Raw genomic sequence first — 24,227 nt, 5'->3', positions numbered from 1 at the left:
TATATATATATATATATGTGTGTGTGTCAAGGATAAGTTTATTCTTGATTTAATATATTTTTTTCATTCTAATTATTGCAGAAAAGGTCAAATAAAAACATCTTTTCCTGCGTCATAACGAGAAAACAATACTTAAAAAAGTATTTTTTGCTATGAGAAAATTTACAGAAGGTTTTTTTGATATTTTCAAAATTCTCTCTCTCTCCATACAATTTTATTATTTTCTTAATATTTACCGCGTATAACGAACGAGATAACGGGTATGTCTTTCATTTCGCACTTCTCATTTTTACAGTTTCGGAGAAGAAGTCCCAGACAATTTAAACGCCTCGTGAATACGTGACAGGGCGTCTCGTTTCAGCATAGCTGCTCTCTCAGCATCGCTACTGAAAATATAATACCGTGGCATTTTCGATTGGAGACGCTTGTGTAGGCGCACGCATTTCCGGCGCACGGCGTGAAACTCGCCGAATCTGCGGGACCATAATTGATCTACTTGTTCTGATCATACGGGACGAGAACGCGGGAGAGTGCCACGAGGGCAATGACATTGACACTCGTTTTGCGCTTCGGTGGACGTCGCGAATCATTTCTACAGGATGCAATCATGAAAGCGTTCATATAACGCTTCTTGTCTAATGGGCTTTCTACAACAAGCCGTTAGTAATAGATCAGAAGTCAGGAGCAAGTTGTAAGCGAGTCAATAGTGTGTCATAAGGCAACAATAAGTCAGTAATCAGTAGTCACTGCATGGAAATGACATAGAAATTTCATTTATTATGATTTATAACTTAGATTACGTTAACTTACCAATCGTGTATTGTTATTTGCCTTGATCATCCTTTTGATCGGCTGAAACATTGTGACGTAACAATTTAATATGATTTATTCTGGGTGTAAATTTTCTAGACTTATGATTTATATTTTAACTTAGTATTTGATATGAATAATGACTCGGTTTATCGTGGAAAGCCTTATAATAGTCCGTGTGCTCGAACATTCTCACTTTTAGAAAAAATATCTCGTTAAATAATGTAAGAAGAATTTAAATACAGTTTACTTTTTGTTAAATTATAGCCCTTTTTCTTCCCCTTATTGAATATTTATTTGTCATTCTCATTTGTTCGGTTACATTCTATAATCAGGCATTTTATTTTCTCGGTATGTATGTGAAGGAGAGAAAAGAGAGAGGAAACGCGCAGTATAAGTAATTTCTGCCAACGACACGCTCGATCGAATTCCGCGGAAAATAGGACGCAAAATAATCTGCAATTCAAGTACATTTTTAGAATTAATGTACTTTCGATTTTTATTCCTGTTCAACGTCAGCCTTGAATCCGCTCATTGATCCGCAGTTAGCATCGGCTTCCGATCTCGTGCGCGTCATCTGAAAAAATGTACCTTAAGAAAGAGATGTCCAATCGGACGCGCTTAGCTTTGAGCGCACCGCGAAAATGTTGGGCCTTGGTCTTGTCGCAACGGATCGACACGTTCGATCCACATTAAAATATGTGTCGCAGAAAGTGAGAGTCGCGAGAATGGAAAACCTGTTTCGGGGACTTGCCCAGCGCGATAGACCGGCAAATATCTTTCGATCGAACGCGTCGCCGCGCATACGAGGCATTTCGAATTGCTCTAGAACAGTGCCTCCGCTTTAACTTGGTCGTCAAGGCCTCCATCAAGTAGAAATTCTGGGATCGAATATAACTTCGTCGGTAGAATTGAAAAAATACACGTAGATAATGAGCTTTTGAGGTTTCCATTTAATTTCTACATAGAAGCTATACGTTTATCTCCACGTCCATTATTAGAATACTAACGTTTCGTGTATGTGTATGAACATTGCAGTTCGCTTCATCAAGGTATCAGGCAGCTCCTCGTCCTCCTCTTGATGAGGTGAACTGCAATGTTTATGAAATACTTACATTCTTAATACACTTGACACAGAAATAATCCACGCGTAGCTTCTTAATACACGTTTCAGGATAACGAAGAAGAGAGAGAAAATAGAAGATTATCTTTTTATGAAATCTCTATATCAAAGACATATTTTCTTTGTGTACTCAGAGATGAAACCTATTCCGTAAGGTTTACTAAGGCTGAAAGTAGCAGTCGAGAGTATTCCCAGGCGTCGCGAGTAGTTCTCTATCGTCTCACCGTGATTCTCTCTCTCTCTTCTTGAGGCCAGCCAGCTCTCAGTGGCTCGTCGACGTTCGAATCGCGACTTTAGCATCGATACTTCGCGCTCCGTCGTACAATCGCATTGATTGCAGGATATTTCATTAAGTGTCCGGACTGGAACATCGTTCGTTCCGATTCGCGAAGACATGCGGCCTTCGACTTCGTCGAGGTATCAATCGTGAGGAATCCAATCGTTTTAACCCATTTGCCCGTTTAATTATTTATTGAGAGGAGCGAGACTCTCGCCTTAATGGACATCCAGGCGTGGACGTTCGTGATAATCTGTGCGGCTAAGACGCATCGTTTGTCACCATGAAAATGCATATGGAGTTTCGTTCGCGCGATATATCAATGGTATTCTCATTGCTGATGCAATTAAGACCGCAATTTAATTAGACCGCAACTTGGGCGGCAACGGAACGGAACGGGTTGGATTGTTAAATTCGAAAGGTCGCGTACACGTGACGCGATGAAGATAGACGAAAGTGAAGACGGTACTTTCAAAAGTGAGTCGACATCATCACTGCTATCTTCCTCATATGCATATTATAATTTGTGATGCAAACGTTACAGCGGTGTCTAGAATTTTTATAATATTTCTCAATCTCTTCAGAAATGAATGGATGATTTGGCTGTTCGAGTTTAAAATTATGATTAAAAGTTGCAAGCAATCTAAGTTGCAATGAAAAATTGACTTTTTTTAAAAATCTTAATTAAGATTAAAAAAAAAGAATAGCTATTAAAATTCAGCCAGTTGTATAAGAAAAATAAAAGATAATTTACTTTATATTAAATGTGTTGCTCAATGATTAGAAAAAAATGGTCGTATAAGGTGGATAGTTTTGCCTTACGATTTCGTAATTCTCTCCTTTAAGATAAACAGTTGGTTTAGAAAATAAACAATATATGTATGAACTCTTATTCGTTCGAGTTATTTTTTCGCAAACCTTGCTACGTATAAAAACTCTTGTTGAACATTAATGGCATTCTTATCTCGGTTGTATTATCAACTTGTTTATGTTTATTACGACCTAACTAAATCATTAAATTTTGTATTCGTACTTTACAAGAGTATATTTTAGCTTTTATCACTGACCAAGAATTATAAATACGAACGGTATGTATTGTTCTATGACTTCCGGTAACATTTCAATAACATTCTGGTAATAATCGCATCACGCTGAATCGTGATAGGATTACGTGAAGTTATTACATCTCGTGATACGTATGACCACATCCTGGTCTAACGTTAGTTAACGTAACTTCGAGCGGAGACATTAAAATCATGAATCACGCCTTTGATATAGATTGTAAATGTTTATAATCTTCGTTTAATCTTTAAAAAGCGGAAGTTTATTTTATTTGTATTTTTTATTTTCATTGAAGATGGCGTTTCAGATTAAAATGCAATAGAATAGAAGAAAAACACTAAAAAAAAAAAGAGTTAGAAATAATAGATTCGTGTAAAAGAGTCATAAATTAGATAGAGTATATCGATGTTAATTATTACATTAAATATAATTAAGCTCTTGAATAATTTGTTTTATTAAAAAAAGATTTTACCTTAACACTTGTCCTACTAGGAGAGAATGTTCGAATCGTATTTAAGTCTTGTTTATTATTTTGAACGCCTACATCGAGGGCAAATTGCCATAATTATTTGGCTTCGGCATTCCTTGGCACGGATGCAATTAAGTGTAAATATTATATGTAAAGATCAACTATAAGTAAAAAAAAACAACGTAAAATAACTATGAAAATTAAGTATAAAAATAGAACTAATTTGATTTGGGTAAATATGGCGGAGTTGTTGACGTTTTTTATCATAACTCATTTTAAATCTTTTAAATGACGCAGAATTAACAATGAAAACTTAAAGTTAATGATACACATAATTATATGAGAGCTCATAAATATAAAAAGTTCGAAAACTGTTTTACTGATACAATTTTTTTAGATAATGAAAAGTAATTATGATAAGAAAATGCAAGATAAAACGTTATTTAATTACAATTTTACTATATTCAATTATGTTACGTTGCGTAACATTAATATTCATTACTCTCAGTAATGCATTTTATAATATTATAACGCTTTGACTTCTCAATTAACAATGTACCAATTCTTGCTCTAATCTTGCTCTCTCAATTACAAGTGCCACATGTGGCTTTCAAGACTTATCTCTCAATTAATATTTTTTACACAATTAAAGATATTTCGTTTACAGTGATATATAATAATCGTAAAAGCATTTGACTACAAAGAATTTTGTCAAAAAAGAGAAATAATTAATGTATTTAATAAGAGCAGATAAAGTGACTAAAAAAGATAAATTTGTATGACAATTTTTTGTTCAGCATCTACTCCATCTTCCACCTTCGACCTGACGTCGAATGTTACAGATAAAAATATTCGTGAAACATGCGCGTGTATGTGAAAGATAATCGAGGTCACGCGGTTTAGAATACAAGTTATGAAGAAATCGATAAAGATATAATTATTCAGAGACGGCTTTTGAGAAAAAAATATTTAACAGGCTATCCTGAATATATTAAATCCTGCAACACAGGTTGTTCATACAAAATTCTTGACTACTGTAGTCTAATTTGCACAAGAATATCTCCATGTATCTTTCATATTTTGTTATATTAGAATGAAAATTCTTTGGAAAATGTATCGCGTGTTGCATTAACATATTGTCAGTATATGTTAGATTATTTTATAAAAATAATATCTTTTTTAGCAGGTATTTTACATTTATATTACATTTATAAAATAACCGATGTCTAACCAATATGTTAATGTGCGATACATTTGCACGTGATACATTTTATTGCAAATTTATTGATATTAATTTATATCTATAAAATATTGTATATATACAATTTTATATAACTATGTATATTGGTTTTTAATATTTACATAAAAGCATTTCTTCTTCTTATTTCCAGAAAATGGTGTCGAAAGTGGTGCCCAGCCTACAATTGTCAGAGCTCCCAGAGATAGAAGGAAATTTAATCAAAACGTATGTGTTTTTTATCTTCTATCTTATTCATTTAGTGCGCACATATTTATCTAAAAAGATAAGCGATTTTAGCATACTCGATTATATTGTAAGCACAAAAGATATTTTTTTTATTTCTATGTTATAATATATAATATACATAATTAAATGCAATTGATACATAACTTTCTGAAATACACAGATGAAAATAAACTTCTAACATTTCAATAGATGTAACGAATCAAATTAAACCATTTATTTAAATTAAATGGTTTACTAAATATAACGGTGAAATATATATTTATATTATATATTGTTTTATTTTACAGAATATATGCGGCGTAATGTTTAATTATACATCAGGAGATGAATTACAAATATAAATTATTTAAAAAGATTTATTTTATAAGTTATATATATAATTTATTTAAAAAAATACAAATGTTTAAATATCTGTCTTCTTTCTAACGTACACGTTACAAATACTTTAAAACATTTTCTGTAACATATATTTTTCTTGTGCATTGCAACAGGCAAGTGATTTTACGAACATTGGAGACTGGCCTACTTTAGGAACACAAATAGAGGTGGGTATTGTTATTAAATTTCTGTTAAATTACTATCATATCTTTAGCAAGTTATCTAAGTTATTATTTTAAATGAAACTGTTATATATTATTAAATAATAATTATTAATAATGGTTTTATCTATTCTAATTGCCGTAAATAATATTTCTTATGTCATTATTACATAATAAACTGCAAGATCTAGAGCTTGCAAATGATTTATTCGTGCATTTGTGAGTGTAGAAATTTTGCTAAAGAAACATCAAATATTTGTCATCTCAGATAAAAGTTACTATGTCTGAGAACTGTTCATTATTTGTACACATTATATGTACGCGTTCCTCGAGTTTTCTTACTTTTATGAATTCTCTTTTATTATTTTTTATTTTTGTATGTATACAGTAGACGGTATTTTATCTTTTAATATAGAGGAAAACAACTGTAACTCCTTTGAAGCAAAATGGTGTGCTTAATGGTGAACCAAGTACCTCTAAGACGTGCAACATTGTCGAAAGCAAAGGCAAGGAGAACAAGGAACAGATAAACTATCAAGATGATAGCGACGAGCATATGGATAACAATGAAAAGAAAAGGAAAGGTGAGAAAGTCAATCTTTACTCTTGGAATTCATTATAATAATCGCTTATAGATAATATAACAAAGTAATAACTTTGTTTACAAATGAATTGTTCTACTTGCAATGTAAATAAGAAATATTTTTAATCTACATTTAATTGAAATCTGATTATCATTTGTCCAGCGAATAAACAAAAATGGGTCCCGCTTGAGATAGACTTGGCACAAAATCGTGGGACTATGCGATCACCGAGATTTCAAAATCATAGAGAAAAAAATGGTGAAGGTAATTTTATTTGTATATGTATAATAATCGTGCGTACGTGCGTGCGTATGCTTGTGTATGTATTGAAACTTAACTGCAATATGTGCATGTAGCGATAATAAAAACAAACGAATATAAATGTTAATTATATTGTGATCAACAGCGAACGATGGTGAGTATTGGCGTGAAAGGGATTACGATAGATCAACTGGATATAATTCACGAGGACGCGGTGGAAGAAATTATAGAGGTAGAGGACGAGGCGGGCGTGGCCGTGGTGGTTTCAGACACCGATACGATCACGAGTATACAAATTATACTACGGACTGTGCACAAGTAATTTCTTTTTGATATACGCAGTTTAAATTATTTATTATCGCGAATTGCGATAGTTCAATAATGATGTTACCTAAGGTGGGAATCTATCTGACCTTATTTTGATGGATAATAAGTGATAGTAGAACTGAAGATCTTTAAAGTTTATATCTATATTTGTAATTTCTGTTTCTTCAGACTTCATGTTTTCTTCTTTTTTACAGGCCCATAAATATGAACATACGGATTCTGGATATATGATACCTTATATGGGAACATGCTATTTTAATAATGCAAATTACATAGATACTACTGCATTAAAAGAATATATACGAAAACAAATGTAAATTTAATCTATATTTTTTATATCTATATAATTTGTATACATATATATCGGAACTTGGATAACATCTTTTTTTTATACAGAGAATATTACTTTTCTGAAGAAAATCTTGTAAAGGACTTTTTCCTACGTCGTAAAATGAACGCTCAAGGATATTTACCTCTCACTTTAATCGCATCTTTTCAACGTGTACAAAATTTAACGGTGGATATAGATTTGGTGATAGAAGCAGTCTTGGAATCCGATAGACTGGAGCTGTTAGAATTAGAAGATGGATATAAGGTATTATAAACTTATTTTAAATTAATAAAATATAGCGCATGTTATCTGATGAAATCGACATAACACAGCACATATTTTTTAAAAAATCTAGCATGTTACATATGTTAGATACAAAACTTGTGCTACAGCAAATTGAAGAGGATTCGCTGACACCATTAGAACTTATTTTAAGTTCGATGAATGGGGTTTGATAGTAGACCTCGTTACATTGTATTTATAATTATTCAAATCTTACATATATGTATGTTCTTTATGCACGTATATAATGGAATTTTTCTAATAATATAAATTTTTATTTTTCAGATTAGGACAAGATTCGATCCGTTAAAATGGCCTCTTTTGGACATAGCTAGTAATATCGCCTTTTCAGATCATACACAACAGTCTAACCCATCTCAGTCCGAAATAATTCCTACCTCTGAAACTACATTTTGTCCTATTGCAAAGCCTTTATCTACAATGCCTGCTCCCCCAGTTCCTCGTGTGTTTGAATCTTACCATTCCATTTCAACAGTAAGATATGATGAACCAGAGATAAATTCTTCTACAATAAATGAGATTCTAAATCCTGATGTGCCAGAGTTTGTGCCGACAACGGAAAGAATCAATGGATTTACCGCTACGAAACAGCAATCAAACAAAGATAACAGTAATCAAATAAAGACAACAAACAAATTTCACTTTGAAAAGATAAAAGAAACAATGGAGATTGCAGAAAAGTATCTTCTCTCTTTTAATAATAGTTCTCTCACGAATGTAAGAAGAGACAATGAATTACCAGCCACAGTAGATGCTCCTACTTCGGACAGCTTATCAGAACGAATCAATGGAGAATCGGATTCATCAAGCGACAATACTTGGAAGGAGGTAACTATTATTTTATTTTTTATTGTATCAAAGTACAGAAATTTGCGAAAATGAAAGTATTACGGAAATAAATTTTATAGGTGAGAAGAAGAGTGAAACATCTACATAAAGACAAAACAGAAGAGAGACATTCACACAAGGACAGAACAGAAGAGAAAGAGAAATCTGAAATGAAAAATGCAATACGAGAAGAACTGGATTTTCAATTTGACGAGGAACTGGATTCACCGCCACCGACTGGTCGACATAATGCCTTTTCAGAATGGTTAGTTTATAAGGACAATTGAAACGTCAAATGGTTTACTGCTCGGTGGGATTGACTTTGTGAATCCGAGTTCATCTGCGCCATATACGCGATTTTTCGCGTTTAAAGAGCCGAAAATGACTCCATCTTTAATTAAAGATATAGCGATTAAGATATCTTTGATCACCAGCGTCGTTCGGATTCGGCGTTAAACTATAGATCTCATATATATAGATATATTTCCGGGTCCGTGTTGATCTGTATCAGCGAGCGTACATTATAATTGATACACAATGTCTGTCTTACACAATTTACGTCTGCGTTTCATTAAACTTTGTATATTCTAATGGGTTTTCATACTTATATGGATACACTTGTTTGAATAATTTACATATGATTTTTGAACGTTTTCTAAGAGATATGAAACACATTTGACTGTTCAATCGTATGTAAATAATATCGAGTTCTACATCAAAACTCACCTTTTCTACATCAAGACTCACTGTGATTACAGTGAATATACGAGCATTTTTGATAATTAATTTTATACAACAATTTGTATGATAAGTTATTATTTGAATTTAAACCGAGTTTTTTTATTATTTTTTTTAATTTTACTTTTCTTTATTTGTAATTTATTTTTTTTAATTGTGTGACAATTTAAAAAAATGTGTTTGACTCTTACTTTGCCCTTTATTGTTATTTATTCAGTAGATATACACATTTGTTCTCCCATCTTCCGTTGCAGATTGAACATTAGGCTAACTCCCGAAAAATTAATTCCTAACTAATTCCCGAAAAATTATTGTTTAGAAACCTCATCTAGAAGAGGCCCTGGTCAGATTTGGAGTGTCATTAGATGGATGGATGGATATTCTCTTAATTAACCTTTTAATTAACCCTGTATGTAAACCGCTGTTTTTCACTGATGTCGTGTGAACGGTGATTCATTTATGATAGCACCATATTTTTCCTAATAAATCGGTTTAAAAATCGGAAAAAAATTTTTTTTGTTTTACATCTGTATTTTGTATTTTGAACATTTTTTAACTCAAATGTTTTTTTATGTAGCAAAACACAGAGGGTATATAAAAATTTTTTATGTGTTCGAAAATCATAATTTTGCAATGAAAGAAAAAAAAAACTGCCTAGGTAGATGAATTTATATTCCACTCTTGTGAGATGATTTTTTTACGAAAAAGGTGATTTACAGATGTTTGCCTTAAAAACCTTAATTATTTTGAAAAGTGAAAATCATAACACAAAAATAAAATGATTTTTAGAAAAAAATTCAATTTTTAGAAAAATTATATTTATTTTACCTTACAAAAATATGAAATAATATTCGTACAAAGAAATTTTATAATATCAAAAAATTTTTTGAGAAAAAAGATTCAAAGAAATCATCTTCACTGGTACTTTGTGTATTGTCTACGTACATCCATCGCTCAAGATATACTCAAAAAACTTTGTTTCACTCTCTGAAGCTTTGTTCTAATATTGTTTAGAAACCTCATCTAGAAGAGGCCCTGGTCAGATTTATAGACTGTAGCGCCATTGGATGGATGGATACCCTGTTAATTAACCCTAGTGTGGACTGCTGTTTTTCACTAATATCGTGTGAACAGTGATTTATTTATGCCAGCACCATATTTTTCCTAATAAATAAATTTTAGGTTGTTTTCTCTAGCTCATAAAAGTCGTTCAATCTTTTCGTCGGATCTCGACATCATCACATTAGCTTTTTGCTAAGGCGGTATAAATCATGGACGACTTACCTGCTTGCAGGATCGCAGCAAACTAACTAAAAACCGTTATGATTGTCCTATATTCTCATTCTACTACCTGCTTCTTTCATCCCCTCTCTAATCTATTGTAATGCTATAGCTTGAAATTTTGACTGTTCCTTGAAAGATCCAGTTCATACGCAGGTCAATATTAAAATATTTTAGGATATTGTAGCATGAATGAATTTAGGTATTTTCGTTAAAAAATTTCTGCTTTGTTACAATAAACTCCAAAGTTTATAATGTATTTATTAACAATTTAAAAGTTAAGAATAAGAAGCCTAAATCTGAACTGTTTTTTTTTTATCATAGCTCAGAGAGAAGAGCGAGATTAGCTGATTATTTAAAATCTTTTAACATATAGATTAATGTTGATATTTTATATTTCTTGATATAATTGTTACAGGTCTGAAGATGACGATGATAATGAATTATCGGATAGAGATATTAATAAAATATTGATATTTACTCAAATCAGTCCTGCATCATCCAGAATCCCAAAGCATGAGGGCTATGATAGAACAGGAGAATGGACTACAAGAGTAAAAATGACTCAAGAATTAGAACAGTTTATCAACGACGGATTACATTATTATGAGGAACAATTGTGGAGACAAAATTTTCAAAGAGTAAGATTAGAACTTTAATCCCTCAAATTTAGAAACAAATAAAGAAAAATAAAAATCCAGGGATATTAATAAGTTATGTTAACATACAGCATGGCTCTTCTTCATCCATTGGAAGTTACAAAACGGTTAATATGATTAGTCAGGAAGATTTCGAAAAAATGGCGCCAAAAGCTCCAAGAAAAGCAAATCCGGAAGTCCCACCACCACCACCTCCTTCTATGGAAGATTTAGAAGTTTCGGTTTCATCACAGGTAATTCAAACTTTGCGAAATAAAAAAATTATCCTAGAAAAAAATATATATATATTATGTATTCGTTGAACAGCTTCCAAGCACAAGTCCAGATAAAAAAGATCACAGACAGGAAAGGAATCGTTGGAGTGATAAACTTTGTCCAAGAGAAGGTCGAAGAAATACCACGCCACGTTTCTTTGCTGTTGTGAAAGATGGACCGTCTGTTGATCCGAGAACGCCACGAAAAAGGAAGACTCGTCACAGCAATAATCCTCCAGTGGAACATCATATTGGCTGGGTTATGGACGTTCGAGAACATCATCCTCGAACATATTCCACAGGGTATGTAATATTCGCAATAAATTTGCAGCTTAAACTGAAAAATAAACTTTTCGATTCAAGATAAAAACACTTTATTGCTAACGTGAAATATTAAAAAGTAAAAATATTAAAAGTATACGAGGAGAAATAATTGCTAATTTTCTATGAAGTACACATAGCTCGTAAATTAAAAGTATCTAGCATTGTAATCTCATATTTATATTTTTATTTTACGATTAATTGGAATGAATTCGTATTAATTATTACTAACGATATTTCTATTTTTGTATAAATGTAAAATATAACATGATGAATCATTTATCTATATGTCTTCTTTTCCCGACTGAAGAACCTTGTAGAATAGTTTTAATCTGAATGATAATGGAAAAATGAAAGTTTAAGTTCATTTTACATATATATTTTAAACTCTATTTTATTATTTCAGAAGTAGCGCAGGCACAAGTCCTAATGAAGGTTATCTTGCTAATAGTTATGGAAGTGTTCCCAGTATCTGTGAGCATCCGAGTCATGCTTTGTTGAAAGATAATGGATTTACTCAACAAGCATATCACAAATATCATTCGCGTTGTTTGAAAGGTATCAGCAATATAGATATTTTCTTAAGATATTAATTTGTGTGTGAATAGAGATTATAAAATGATGAATTTCTATTTGTCTTCTTTTCCCGACTGAGAAAAACGTGTAGAAATACTTTTATCTGACTATTAATTAAACAAATTGTATATTCATATTAAATCAAGATTTTTACTTACATATCATATTTATATGTTTTTAGAACGCAAACGATTAGGTATCGGACAATCTCAAGAAATGAACACACTTTTCCGTTTCTGGTCGTTTTTCTTACGAGAAAACTTTAATCGTACCATGTACGAGGAATTCAGAACTATAGCCAAAGAAGATGCCTGCGAAGGATACCGATACGGACTAGAGTGCCTTTTCAGATTTTACAGTTACGGCTTGGAAAAGAAGTTTAGACATACATTATATACAGATTTTGAAATGGAAACGATTCAAGATTATGAAAGCGGTAAGATAAGATTTTATATGTATTTTTATTATATGTTACATGCATATAATAAAAAATACATATAAAATCTGTCTTGTGACAACATTGTCACAAAGTAGATAAACAGCACAAAATAGGTTGTTTAGCTATGTTATTGTACAATAGTTAAACGGTAAATTGTGCAACAGCAAATCAAGTGTTTTACTAACGCCAGAAGGATATTTTTGTCCTAGAATTTTGATTAGTAATAGCACAACAAACAAAAAACAATTTGATATTAACATACATAAGTCTGTTATGCTTACATTTTAATAAATTATTAGAATTACATCATACAGGCGCGTATTCGGATTCTTATCTGGATACTCCCCAAATGTCATGTCATCCTTGTTTAACGTTCGGTAAACAAGGATGAAGTGATACCTGAACACTTGGGAAATCTGAACATAGCTCTGTGTGCATAGAATATCCAGTAATTTACTAAATAAAACACAAGCAATCCAATAAGAAAAAATGCGTGTGCTGCTGTACATTATATTAATATAAGTTATTACAATATCATACTAATATTAAATTGAATTACTTAAACTAATAGGACAGCTGTATGGATTGGAAAAATTTTGGGCATTTTTGAAATATTATAAAAACTCTGATCAGCTTCATGTAGATCCTCAATTGCAAGAGTACCTATCAAAATTCAAGAACATCGAAGATTTTAGAGTGGTAGAAGTGAGTATTATTACAAACAAATTATTATTTCTCGCGTCATAATTGACTTTTTAATAGCATTTAGAGTTTTCATTTCTTATATTAAATAATATTTATGTTATTTTTTACAGCCTCAAATACATGAGATGCTCCAAGCTGCAAGAATACGTAATAGAACTGTTTCTGAAAGCGCTAGGGAAGATTCACTGACAAGCGAACACCTACTTTCAGATGACTATAACACACTGCCAAACGCGCAAGAGTCGCATTTATCGCAGTTTCGAAATAGGGCTGGTTCTTTTGGCTCTAGACTGTATCATTTTCGACGACGGAATGATTCCGCATCATCAAATAGCCAGCGAAATAGACAGAGTTCTGGTTTCTCTACGAAACCTTTCGAAGCGAGTAAATCATAAGTCACTGCCAGAGAACGAACTCAAGCCAGTTCCAATTCCGAAGCGAGCAAATCCGTCACGATTAAGACAGAGGGCTCGTCTACCTCCTAAACATGAAAATGGTGCAGCGATAAGAAAAAAATACGTGAATTTTGAATAAATCTGTGAATTGACAGAAATGATCGAATCGCCCTCTAGATGAAGTGGCGATAGTATTTTCGGTAATATACATTATTGAGAATTAATATCATAAAATGAAAAATGGAAATTGCGTCTCTAATCCTATTGTGTGATTTTAGAGATTATTATTATTGGAATGTGAAGTAAATTCTTGATAATAGATTTAGAACCGTGATTTAGCGTTTAAGATTATATTTACCGATATTTAAACCCCTTGGCGTGGTAGTGCATTGCGAAAGATATTTTCACTCGCTTTTCATATTATTTGCGATATTTAACTACGTTACAAAATAGAACCGAAGCCAGAAGAATGATGAGAATGCGTGTGTGTACATGGAGCAATATAACGATGGAAATGTATATATCCTAATACTTTCAGTTACACTTTTATTTCATATTTTGATGCAAGTATAGTGACAACACCTCGAGCAGGCGAACATTATCTGTGCAGAAACGTCCTGTAAGATATTGTTTGTTTAAACGAGTGTTTGATGTATGCAAAAAGATAAAGTGCTACTTTTATCTAAAAGACAGCATAAAGACTAAATATATATATATATATAAAATAACAGATAAATGCCTAAATATTACTTTTGATTAATCTGTTATACATTCAGAGACTAATCATATAATTCGTGAATACTCAGTTGTATAGATACACATCTATATGACTGTTATTGGATTTACTCTGTCTTTTCTGATTATTATTGAGATTATTTAAATTTCTATCTTTCTGCGAATTATATTTAACATTTTTTTATTGGTAAAGGCGCTCTTTTCAGTTTTCTTCTTTTTATTTTTTAGCACAATTTTTTTTATAGAAGACACGCATTCTTTATATATATATATATCATTGAAATATATCAATAGTATTTACTTACTCTCTTGAAGCGGTTAAGTGTTACATTCAGAGCTTCTATGTTAAGACTAAATGTAATTGTGGCGTACTTCCATATAATAACGCAATATATATCTATATATATATGTACACATACATATATATACATATATATCAATTTTGCCATATTTATTTTTCATAAAATGTAGATCACGAAAACATCTGCATGAACGTAACACAGATACAGAAAAGTTAACGTTGTTGGTCTCCAAAATGTAAATTTTTTAGACTTTCAATTCAAAGTCATTTGGAATTAAGCTTTTAGAAATCACTTGATGAATTCTTAATATATTACTCGCACTAATCGAGTTTGCATATGCATATATTTATACATACGCTGTCTATGCAATAATTATATTATAAATATTATACGTTTTGGTGAAATGAAAGTGTTACGAAGATTTGATTTATATCGTATTGATTTTGCATAACGAGAGGAATAATAAATTGAGTGACTTGTATATGTAAATAGAGAATTGAAGTGCACCGGCCGTTTTTATCAATTAATCAATCAAACGAATTAGTAAATTGTGTTGATGGTTGTTCTTTATTTTTTAAGTCGATAGTCGATCACTGTAGACTGTTCACAAAACGCATATTTAAAGGATGATGAGACGACTTTCGTGCGAACGCAAAAAATTGTTATGTTTGTATCCTAATCCTGTCGTCCTGAACATACTAGTCATGTATTGAGCCCACATATTATATCAACACATTGTTTACAATAGAAAAATCAAGATAGGTGATACAGTTATCACGATACAATAAGCAATAATGTTTGAGCGAAAGTGAACGGTAAGTAGCGTTGATTAGGAAAATGAAAGAGAAAAAGAAAATGCCTTTGAATGACAAGAAAGGCTGTAATTCTCGTCGTCGCGTACAACTTTTATTTCTTTATTGACGGATATACGTTATTACATGAAAAATCGATACATTTAAATCATGAGTATAACGTATTTAATATTACACTTGGGAACACATGATACCGAATATTTTACTCATTCGAGCGCCAAAATGTCTTTCGAAGCATCTAGGTTGAACAATATCGACACATTAGTTCTTGAGATCGAGGAGAAAATGGGAATGGATTTTGCGTAACGTTAATCGTAATATGTGCACATAGTAAAGCGCAAATGATTTCGCTACGTACAATGCATTCATGTAATCTTTTGGATTTTTCCCGTCTTTCTTTGTCTTCCCGTTGTTACGCCAATAAAACCCGCTTTTGCTATTTAGACAGGGCATAAATCCAAAAATTAAAATTATACGAAGACGGGGTTGGACTTCGTATCATCGATCGAGATTACAATTAACGTATCGATATGTCTTATGAATGACACTCAAATGTTGATAGTAACAAAAAGTTAAACGCTACAATATCACTTGTTAATAAGCTGCTTGATTTTGCAATATGAATAATGACTAGGAAATTCATGGGACTAAATAGTAGAGAATAAAGTCTTGTGTGTCTTAAGAGAATAATATTTAAATTCTTAATTAATAAAAAGAGACACATCGAGACGTTGCTTCTGTGAAGGCACAGTGATAGCAAAAGCTGACAATGATTCTTAAACGAGGCGACAATCGAAAGTCTGCGTCTGTTTGATAGCGAATTCATCTGAGAATGAATGCGATCGCGTTCAATCCATAAGAAAAAAAATTGATTATATCTAATTACGCATCTCTTCTCTTTTTCTTTTTTTTCTTTTTTTTTTCTTTTTTTTTTTAGATTTTTGATGGGAATTGGAGTCTTCAAATTTTAAGACTTTGATTTAATAATCGTTTCTTTATCTTTTTTAGATTTCTGTTTTCTTTTTCCACGAGAAAGAGTCTATTCGTGATTTTTTATTTTTTCTATCTCTTTTCTTGAACGTATTCAGCGCGATTAACATCAGATCTCGTTTGTGAAATGAAAGTGTTACGAAGATTTGATTTATATCGTATTGATTTTGTATAACGAAAGGAATAATAAATTGAGTGACCTGTATATGTAAATAGAGAATTGAAGTGCACCGGCTGTTTTTATCAATTAATCAATTAAACGAAGTAGTAAATTGTGTTGATGATTATTCTTTATTTTTTAAGTCGATAGTCGATCACTGTAGACTGTTCACAAAATGCATATTTGAAGGATGATGAGACGGCTTTCGTGCGAAAATTAATATTCGGTTTGTATTAATATTCGGATGTACAACGAAACTATGCACGTTAATGTTACCACGAACAACCGAGAATGATTTACTAACGAGACGAAAGGAAACGTTCTAAGCGAAGGGAGAAAAAAAAGAGAAGAGAATAATCATTGAACAGACGAGGGACAGTTATTAGCACAAATAATTTCCTATCGATTTATCAATCGCGATATAATAATAGATATGTACAGGCGAGAGAAAATAAACTGCGTGCTCATTAATTGTACATACTTTTATAGTTCGATTTTAAGCGATTTAGATGTACCTGTAGATTTTTAAGCCAATAACTATAGTGTAAACTATATAAGCCTTTATATAGCGCACGAATAACGAGATAAGATCTTAGATAAGTTTATACGAGCTAAATATACGATCGGCTTATATGTTATGCAGGTTTCTTTCTCGTGGCGTGGTTTAGCAATCGTTAAATATGGGAGAAAAATACGGAAATACTGAAGTGAAACTTCAGTAAACTTGATATTCGAAGAGAAAAAAAAAACGAAGTACTCGGCGCCGATTTTTCTCACTGTAATTGCACTGTTTCATATCTAATACACGTTATCGTGCAACGTTGTTCCCCCCCCCCCTCTTTTTTGTAGAAGAGACAGAAATGTAACATAATGTAAATAATTTTTATCCAAAGTTGGTGAGAGCCACGCCACGAGATCGACCCCGAAATGTAAAAAAAAGATTATATATTATATATACGTATATATATATTTATATATATATATGCATATATATATATAAATTCTTACATTGTTACTTATATACCGCTAAAATAAATCTTAATTTTACATTTAAGGCTTACGCTAAAAAGCGGGTGGGGTTTATTGGTTGCTTAACTATAAGAAAATGTATAAAAAATATTTCATATAAAAATTATACACTAGATCGCAAGAAATGATTATGTTTATCAATGTGGAGGTGGGATGCGTTTTGAGGAGGGACCGTAATATTTTCAAATCGTCATTTCGTTTTCGCTGAATTTATTTTTCCTACGTAGCTTTTTAAGATCTTTATCTTTTTAGATCTGTTACTTTAATTCTGTTATTTTTTTTCGCCTTTTTTCACATTGTTGTAATCCTTCAATAATTTGACTCGCTAAACTCGCTCATTTGCCCAATGATATAATCTCTTTCTTGAATAATGTAGCTCTACAAATACAATTATATTTATAATGTTACCATTTTATATTAGTGCCATTTTTATATACCTTGATACGTAGCTCTCGTTTTTTTTTTTTTTTTTTTTTTTTTTGTTGAAGAGATGGAATTTGTTAGTAAGATCCCTCCTTAAACGAATACAGAAATGCGTAATTTTATTGAAAGGCATCCTCGACGGTGTGAGAAAAGACGAGCGCAAATTTTATTACACAGACAAATCCGTACGTTTTGCTAATCGACATCGATCAGTCGTCAATCGCGATCCGATCTCAAGAAATAACGTTACTTATTATCACGTAATGTATTATTCATGATACATTGATATCATTAATAATTACATACTATTTATCTCGTTATCTATTTAGTGCCCATTATAACTTAAAGATAACAGAAAGATTTAATCGCTTCATCAACTTTAAAAAAAAAGTGTTTTTCAACCTCACATATGCTGTCATTGATCAATTACTATTAAATCGACGAGATCGCGTTGCGTTTGTGCAAAATTTTACAAAAATCTAGTCGCTTTAACCGATTCCCAGCGGAGCCCTCTTCTCGGTATCTTTTGTAAAATCGAAAGTGACATGATCAAATTTTTCGACAACGATTCGTCGCCGATGAAAAGCGACTGATTGATTTGAGATGTCATCCGATGTGTCTGGAGCTTAACTTCACAGACACTACTCCAGAAGTAAAATCAATGTATCTACTAATTAATGGGCATGAGTCAATTATTGGACGAAATATTTTAAATATTAAGTTTGTAATGATATGTACTTCTCCTTACGTTAGGCCTTTGACCTGTTCACACCTCTCTCATGTGCTTGAGATGCGCCCGCTGATTATTCAATTGCCATGTACCTCTCAGCTACTCTACTTCTCGTGACTGAGTATGGTGACTTCTTTCGCTTATGATGCGCATGCTGATTGTATGTATACAGTCGTATGGTACCTACAGTTTAACGATTTCGAACGACGAAATTATGTTAGATATTAGAGAAGTGTTCTTGGCGAAGATACTCTCGGTAGATTGTCGCTTCTTTCCTAGAGGAGACGAGCGTATAAAAATACTTTGGGGAATCTTTTGGAAATCGAATCTGATGATCTTTAACTGCTTTGCCACGCTCGCTCACCAATGATATACAATTCTAAATAAATTTGTTTATAAACATTGAATAAAACGAATTTCTTTAAAGTCGTACATATCATTAAAAGCTTGACATTAAACATTTTTGATACTTTGTCCAATAATTGAATCATGCCCACTAATTGATACATTTACCTTATCGATTCGCGACAGATACTGAGCAAGAACATCGGAAAGGGCGTAACTTTCTTCGGGCCGCATTTCCGTTCGCGTACAATAGTGCCTTTGAAACGAACTTGACTTCCGGAATGTTATAAAAAGTCGCATTACTCATGCATTTTCAGACAATGCACAATAAAAGAAGAAAAGAAAGAGGAAAGAGAAAAAAATAATAAGCGCCGCAAATTTAACTAGAATACGTTTAGAGGATCGCTAGGGAGAACTCTCGTAGAAAACCGGTCGGTCCTTTGGGATGCTAGATGGGACCGACGAATAAAGGATAACTACCAAGTCCAAGCCTTTCGTTGAAGATATATAATGCTACATATTTTTTCAAATTCCAACACGGAGCTGCCTGGATCGGCAGGAGCCTCGAGGAAGAATCTCGGGAGTAAGGATGAGAAATACCAGCCCGACCAATCCACGTAGCTTCGCAGGATATATTGAGCGCATTGCGCTTCGACTGTAAATAAAAAAAAAAAAACAAGCAAAAAGGATACATACTTATATACACGTACGCTTATACACACAGAGTAAATTGCTAATGAACGCCGGCTTAAAGACTCGGGGAAAAGAGATTACAATTCGTAATCGGCACGCACGGGCCTCAAGGGGTCCCGAGACGAGTGATATGTATTGTATGGCGCGTATAGGATGGCTTTTGTGAATGCGGGCGCGTAGTCGACAAAATTGTAATGTTTGTGAATACATAAAATAAAACGATCAAAAAAACCGAACACTTAGCCCCTCGTATGGTACCTTCTCCGTCCTCGGAAGATATCCCAGAGAGTTCGATATTGTAATTATTATTCGTAACAAAATTAAATTTCATACTCTACATCTTGTTTTCTTACGACATTTAGGATACTAGACAACTGTATATATTACGCAAGAAGTTTGTTCTCTTACAATTTTAATATGTTATTGATATTTTCTGAAAAAAAAAAAGCTTTTATATTAATTTTTAGCGGTTATACTTATCGATGTCGATGCCATTGTAATATTTTCGAGCTCACGTAATAGAATGTATTTTTACATGTAGAAATTATATTTAAGTTATTGATATATTATTAGAGAGAATCTTGCAAGATAAATAATATTATTAATGTATTACTTATAATATAATTGAATCTTACTAGCCACCAATTGTATAAAATGATGTATATGATATAATAATATACTGATATACAGGGTGTTTGATAAAAATCATAACAATGCGTAAGGATTATAGATTTTTGAGATCATTTTGAGACGAAAGTTCTAACACCAAGATGTCGAGGCTTTAATAATTTTTGAATTATAAGCAAAAAGCATTTCTAATAAATAAATAATTTTGCTGTAAGTATTAATTTCATGTATTGAATTAATTCGAGCAATTAAGCTAATTCGTGAATTTAGTAAATTTGAGATCGTTTTTACGTTTCTGAAAGAATTAAGATATATGCAAAGATTCCTGTTTACAAGAAGAATAGAACTTAAATTACGAAACAAAGAAATTGTTTGAAAGACTTTGTAGCATAATAGAAAAATCAGAGTTTAATTTATAAATGTTCGTATCAAAAAGAAAAGAAACTTTGTTGATCAAAGTATTAATTATACAATTCCTGTATCGTGTACAGATATAACATTGGAAGAATCAAATGGAAGAAAGATTAAGAATATTTATGACACTATTAGCAGTATTGGTTGCTATTGGCATTATGAGAATCATATGGGACATGCTTAGAATATATGTTTTAAGGAGACATGAGACTGATGCGAGGCAATCTTTCAAGTTCATTAGAAATATGATTATGACATAATTTATATGGAAGAAACATGGTTGAATCGAAGGTAAATATCAAAAATATTTTGATAAATATTATTTAAAGCTGTGTTATTCGAATGAAATGTCAGTAATCTCGCCTTATTTCATCCTAACCTAAACGCTGTATTAAGTTTGTTTGCATCGCGTGTTCCAACATGTTTATCATAGCTTCTACTCACTCCAACGAGGCTCGTTGGAGTGAATAGGAGCTATGGTAGGATAAGAGTTGTGTTGAAACATGTGATGCAAACAAACTTTTTGTTCTTATCTTTATTTTCACATCTTGTTTAAAATACAAAACGTTTTCTTCTTAATAATTTAAGTGTTAAATTTAATTGTTTAAGTAACTGAATTGTGTTTCTTTGCAGAGAACTAACACTTGGTGCGTTCCATCATTTGATTGCGAACCTGCAAATAAACCTTTAGTAAAACGTACCATTAGAGCAGAATTAGATAAGAATTTATTTGACAGGTCATTTACGCAAAGTAATTTCAAGAAGAGAAAGCATGAAACCAGCTTATCAAAGCTGCTTCAGGCCTGCGAGCCTCAAAGACCGTCTGAATTGGCAATTAGTAAACAGAAACAGAAAGAAATCTCTAATTGGCTTCAGAACAAGGCATTGAAGGGACAACCTTCCATGTTGATCCTTTCTGGACCTTCCGGCTGCGGCAAAACTGCAGCTATAAAATTACTTGCCAAAGAAAATAGTTTTGATGTTATAGAGTGGATCACGCCGCTTGATCCAGCTGAAGATGAAAATAGTAACTGTCACAATTTCAAATTCAATTCTTTGTAATATATAACTTGATTCATAATTTTGAATTGTTTTTAGAATACATAATGCGACAAGGAGACAGATTCGAGGATCATCTAATACGTGCAACACGTTATCACACAGTATTTGGTGACTGTTTAAAACAATTGTTCCTTGTTAAGGATATCCCAAATGTCTATCACGAGGATTACAAAAGCTTCCTCGCACTCTTAGAGTAAGCATCACTTAGTCACTGTGTAATGAACCGTTCAATGCTTTAATCAAACCATTGTGATATATTTCTTTACAAATATCTAGAAAATATTTTCAAATGGGAAGAGGACCTGTGATATTTGTTTTCACGGAAACTAGCAATTCAAAACTGATGCACACTTTGTTTCCATCTGATATAAGGATGAAGTTTGGCATTGACATCATCAAGTGAGTCAATTATCATTTCTGAAAGATTAAACGTCTCTCTGGTTCTCTTTAATCGTGGTTTATTTATACAGTATAAACGCAGCCACGACTACATCGATGAAGAATGTATTGAACCGGGTATCTAAAACATTGAATTCTATTGCTGGCGACATGCTGCATGTCTCTCAACGACACATCGACGAGATATTGTCCAACAGCATTGGTGACGTGCGCAGCGCCGTTCTAAATCTAATTTTTGTTTCTCTCAGAGGTATATGCACTAATAATTGAACCAATAAGTACGAATCTGCATTGTTTTTATGATTGTTAGTGCCCGAGAGACACGTGAAAAGCGAATGCGGGATACGGGAAGAAACTTTGGGTCTGCTACATGGCGTCGGAAGAGTCATAAATCCGAAAAGTAATTAGATTCTATTTTTGGATTTGCCAAACTTTCACAAATTGTGATTTATATTTAATATTTTAGGACAATCACATGAAAATTCTTTCAAATTTGTGCACGATCCCGAAGAAATAGCGGCATTCTTCCAATCACAGTCAGTGGTGTTTGTCAAATTCCTACAGGAGAATTATCTGAATACTATAAGAACTTTGGAGGAAGCCGCAGTAGCGTCCGATATATTGAGCTTAGCTGATGTTTTAAATTCTGAATGGCGTGTAAGTTCGATTAAAACATCACTTTTGTTACAAAAAAATTATTATTATTACATTTCTTAATACAATAGGATCGCAATTTGAATAAAGTTGCATTATCGTACTGCATCCGTGGTTTGATGCTGACGAATGAGAAGCCTGTAACTAACTGGAATCCAGTGAGAAAACCGCGGGATAATCACAGTAACGTGTAAGTATCAGAATATATTAATTATTTAAATTATTTTAATCAATTATATTCACATTGCCGACTATTTTATATATGTCTACTTGCAGACGAAAATGCTTGGTGATGGCAGAAACGCGCTGTTATGAAGCTATAATTAAAACCACTCCGAAGGAGACAAACGAAGCATTGGATGAAAATGAGGAAATAATTATCGAAGAAGATTAGACATTGCATTACATATCAAGTATTTCTTATATTCTCCCTTTTTACATAACTCTTTTTTTGCTAGAAAACTCCCTTTGCTAGAACATAAAAATATTAATATTTAAAAATTTATTACTTTAATCATACAAAAATACAGTTAATTAAATATTAGAATAAAATTAATTGAATAAAATTTGAAAAAAAAAATTAAAATTAATTAAATACCAATAATCGATTATAATAACTGAACAGAAAATACTGATTAGTAAGTGCTTTGTAATCGATTCTTTAATATAATTAGTTCTTACCTTTAGTTCTTCGCTGGATATAAATGTATGTATGAACCAATCATATTAAAGAATCACTATTGGGTGCATTCAGCGGGCTCAACAGTTAAGTGAGCGCTTGCTATTATTGGTGTATTCTTTTAGATTCAATCAGAATTTTAGATTTAGAAGAATACATCAATAGCAACTATTGAGTCTGCTGCCATTCAGTAGGTACTATGACTTCTCACTGAGCAATCAGTTAGTTCTTGTAAGAGCTCACTAAGCGGATTACTAAGCTCAGCAAGTAGTTTCTGAATGCATATATAGGCTACATTCGGCATCGAATAAGCCTAATTTTATTGATTTTTGAGTTACACTCTTGTGAATATTTACTTATTTTTGAGGACTAGGTGATCCTTTAATTTTTTTATGTAGTGTATCA

The 24,227-nt window shown here is 32.2% G+C and overlaps 2 protein-coding genes across 2 annotated transcripts in view; both read left to right on the top strand.

The window, feature by feature from the left end:
* Nucleotides 1-14,540, top strand: part of LOC108755160 (la-related protein 1) — an 18,752-nt gene extending 4,212 nt beyond the window's left edge. The window contains exons 2-17 of the mRNA XM_018498012.1: nucleotides 5,133-5,206; nucleotides 5,719-5,772; nucleotides 6,182-6,350; nucleotides 6,513-6,614; nucleotides 6,757-6,929; nucleotides 7,133-7,251; nucleotides 7,335-7,533; nucleotides 7,837-8,400; nucleotides 8,481-8,665; nucleotides 10,838-11,060; nucleotides 11,150-11,311; nucleotides 11,385-11,635; nucleotides 12,060-12,211; nucleotides 12,411-12,665; nucleotides 13,240-13,373; nucleotides 13,484-14,540. Coding sequence (XP_018353514.1) covers nucleotides 5,133-5,206; nucleotides 5,719-5,772; nucleotides 6,182-6,350; nucleotides 6,513-6,614; nucleotides 6,757-6,929; nucleotides 7,133-7,251; nucleotides 7,335-7,533; nucleotides 7,837-8,400; nucleotides 8,481-8,665; nucleotides 10,838-11,060; nucleotides 11,150-11,311; nucleotides 11,385-11,635; nucleotides 12,060-12,211; nucleotides 12,411-12,665; nucleotides 13,240-13,373; nucleotides 13,484-13,768 — 3,101 coding nt within the window. The 3' untranslated portion in view covers nucleotides 13,769-14,540. The remainder of the gene's footprint in view (nucleotides 1-5,132; nucleotides 5,207-5,718; nucleotides 5,773-6,181; nucleotides 6,351-6,512; nucleotides 6,615-6,756; nucleotides 6,930-7,132; nucleotides 7,252-7,334; nucleotides 7,534-7,836; nucleotides 8,401-8,480; nucleotides 8,666-10,837; nucleotides 11,061-11,149; nucleotides 11,312-11,384; nucleotides 11,636-12,059; nucleotides 12,212-12,410; nucleotides 12,666-13,239; nucleotides 13,374-13,483) is intronic.
* A 6,622-nt stretch (nucleotides 14,541-21,162) lies between these two features.
* On the top strand, nucleotides 21,163-23,583 carry LOC108755153 (cell cycle checkpoint protein RAD17). The gene is made up of 9 exons (XM_018497995.1): nucleotides 21,163-21,319; nucleotides 21,662-22,055; nucleotides 22,127-22,283; nucleotides 22,367-22,489; nucleotides 22,561-22,739; nucleotides 22,800-22,889; nucleotides 22,956-23,146; nucleotides 23,215-23,333; nucleotides 23,420-23,583. Exons 1-9 carry the CDS (start codon nucleotides 21,305-21,307, stop codon nucleotides 23,535-23,537), a joined length of 1,386 nt encoding a protein of 461 aa, XP_018353497.1. The 5' UTR covers nucleotides 21,163-21,304; the 3' UTR covers nucleotides 23,538-23,583.
* The last annotated feature ends 644 nt before the right edge of the window (nucleotides 23,584-24,227 follow it).

This window comes from Trachymyrmex septentrionalis, unplaced genomic scaffold (genome assembly GCF_001594115.1).
Source record: "Trachymyrmex septentrionalis isolate Tsep2-gDNA-1 unplaced genomic scaffold, Tsep1.0 scaffold85, whole genome shotgun sequence".
NCBI classification, from domain to species: Eukaryota; Metazoa; Arthropoda; class Insecta; order Hymenoptera; family Formicidae; genus Trachymyrmex; species Trachymyrmex septentrionalis.
Note: the sequence above shows the minus strand (reverse complement) of the source record. Positions and strands in the feature narration are given on the sequence as shown.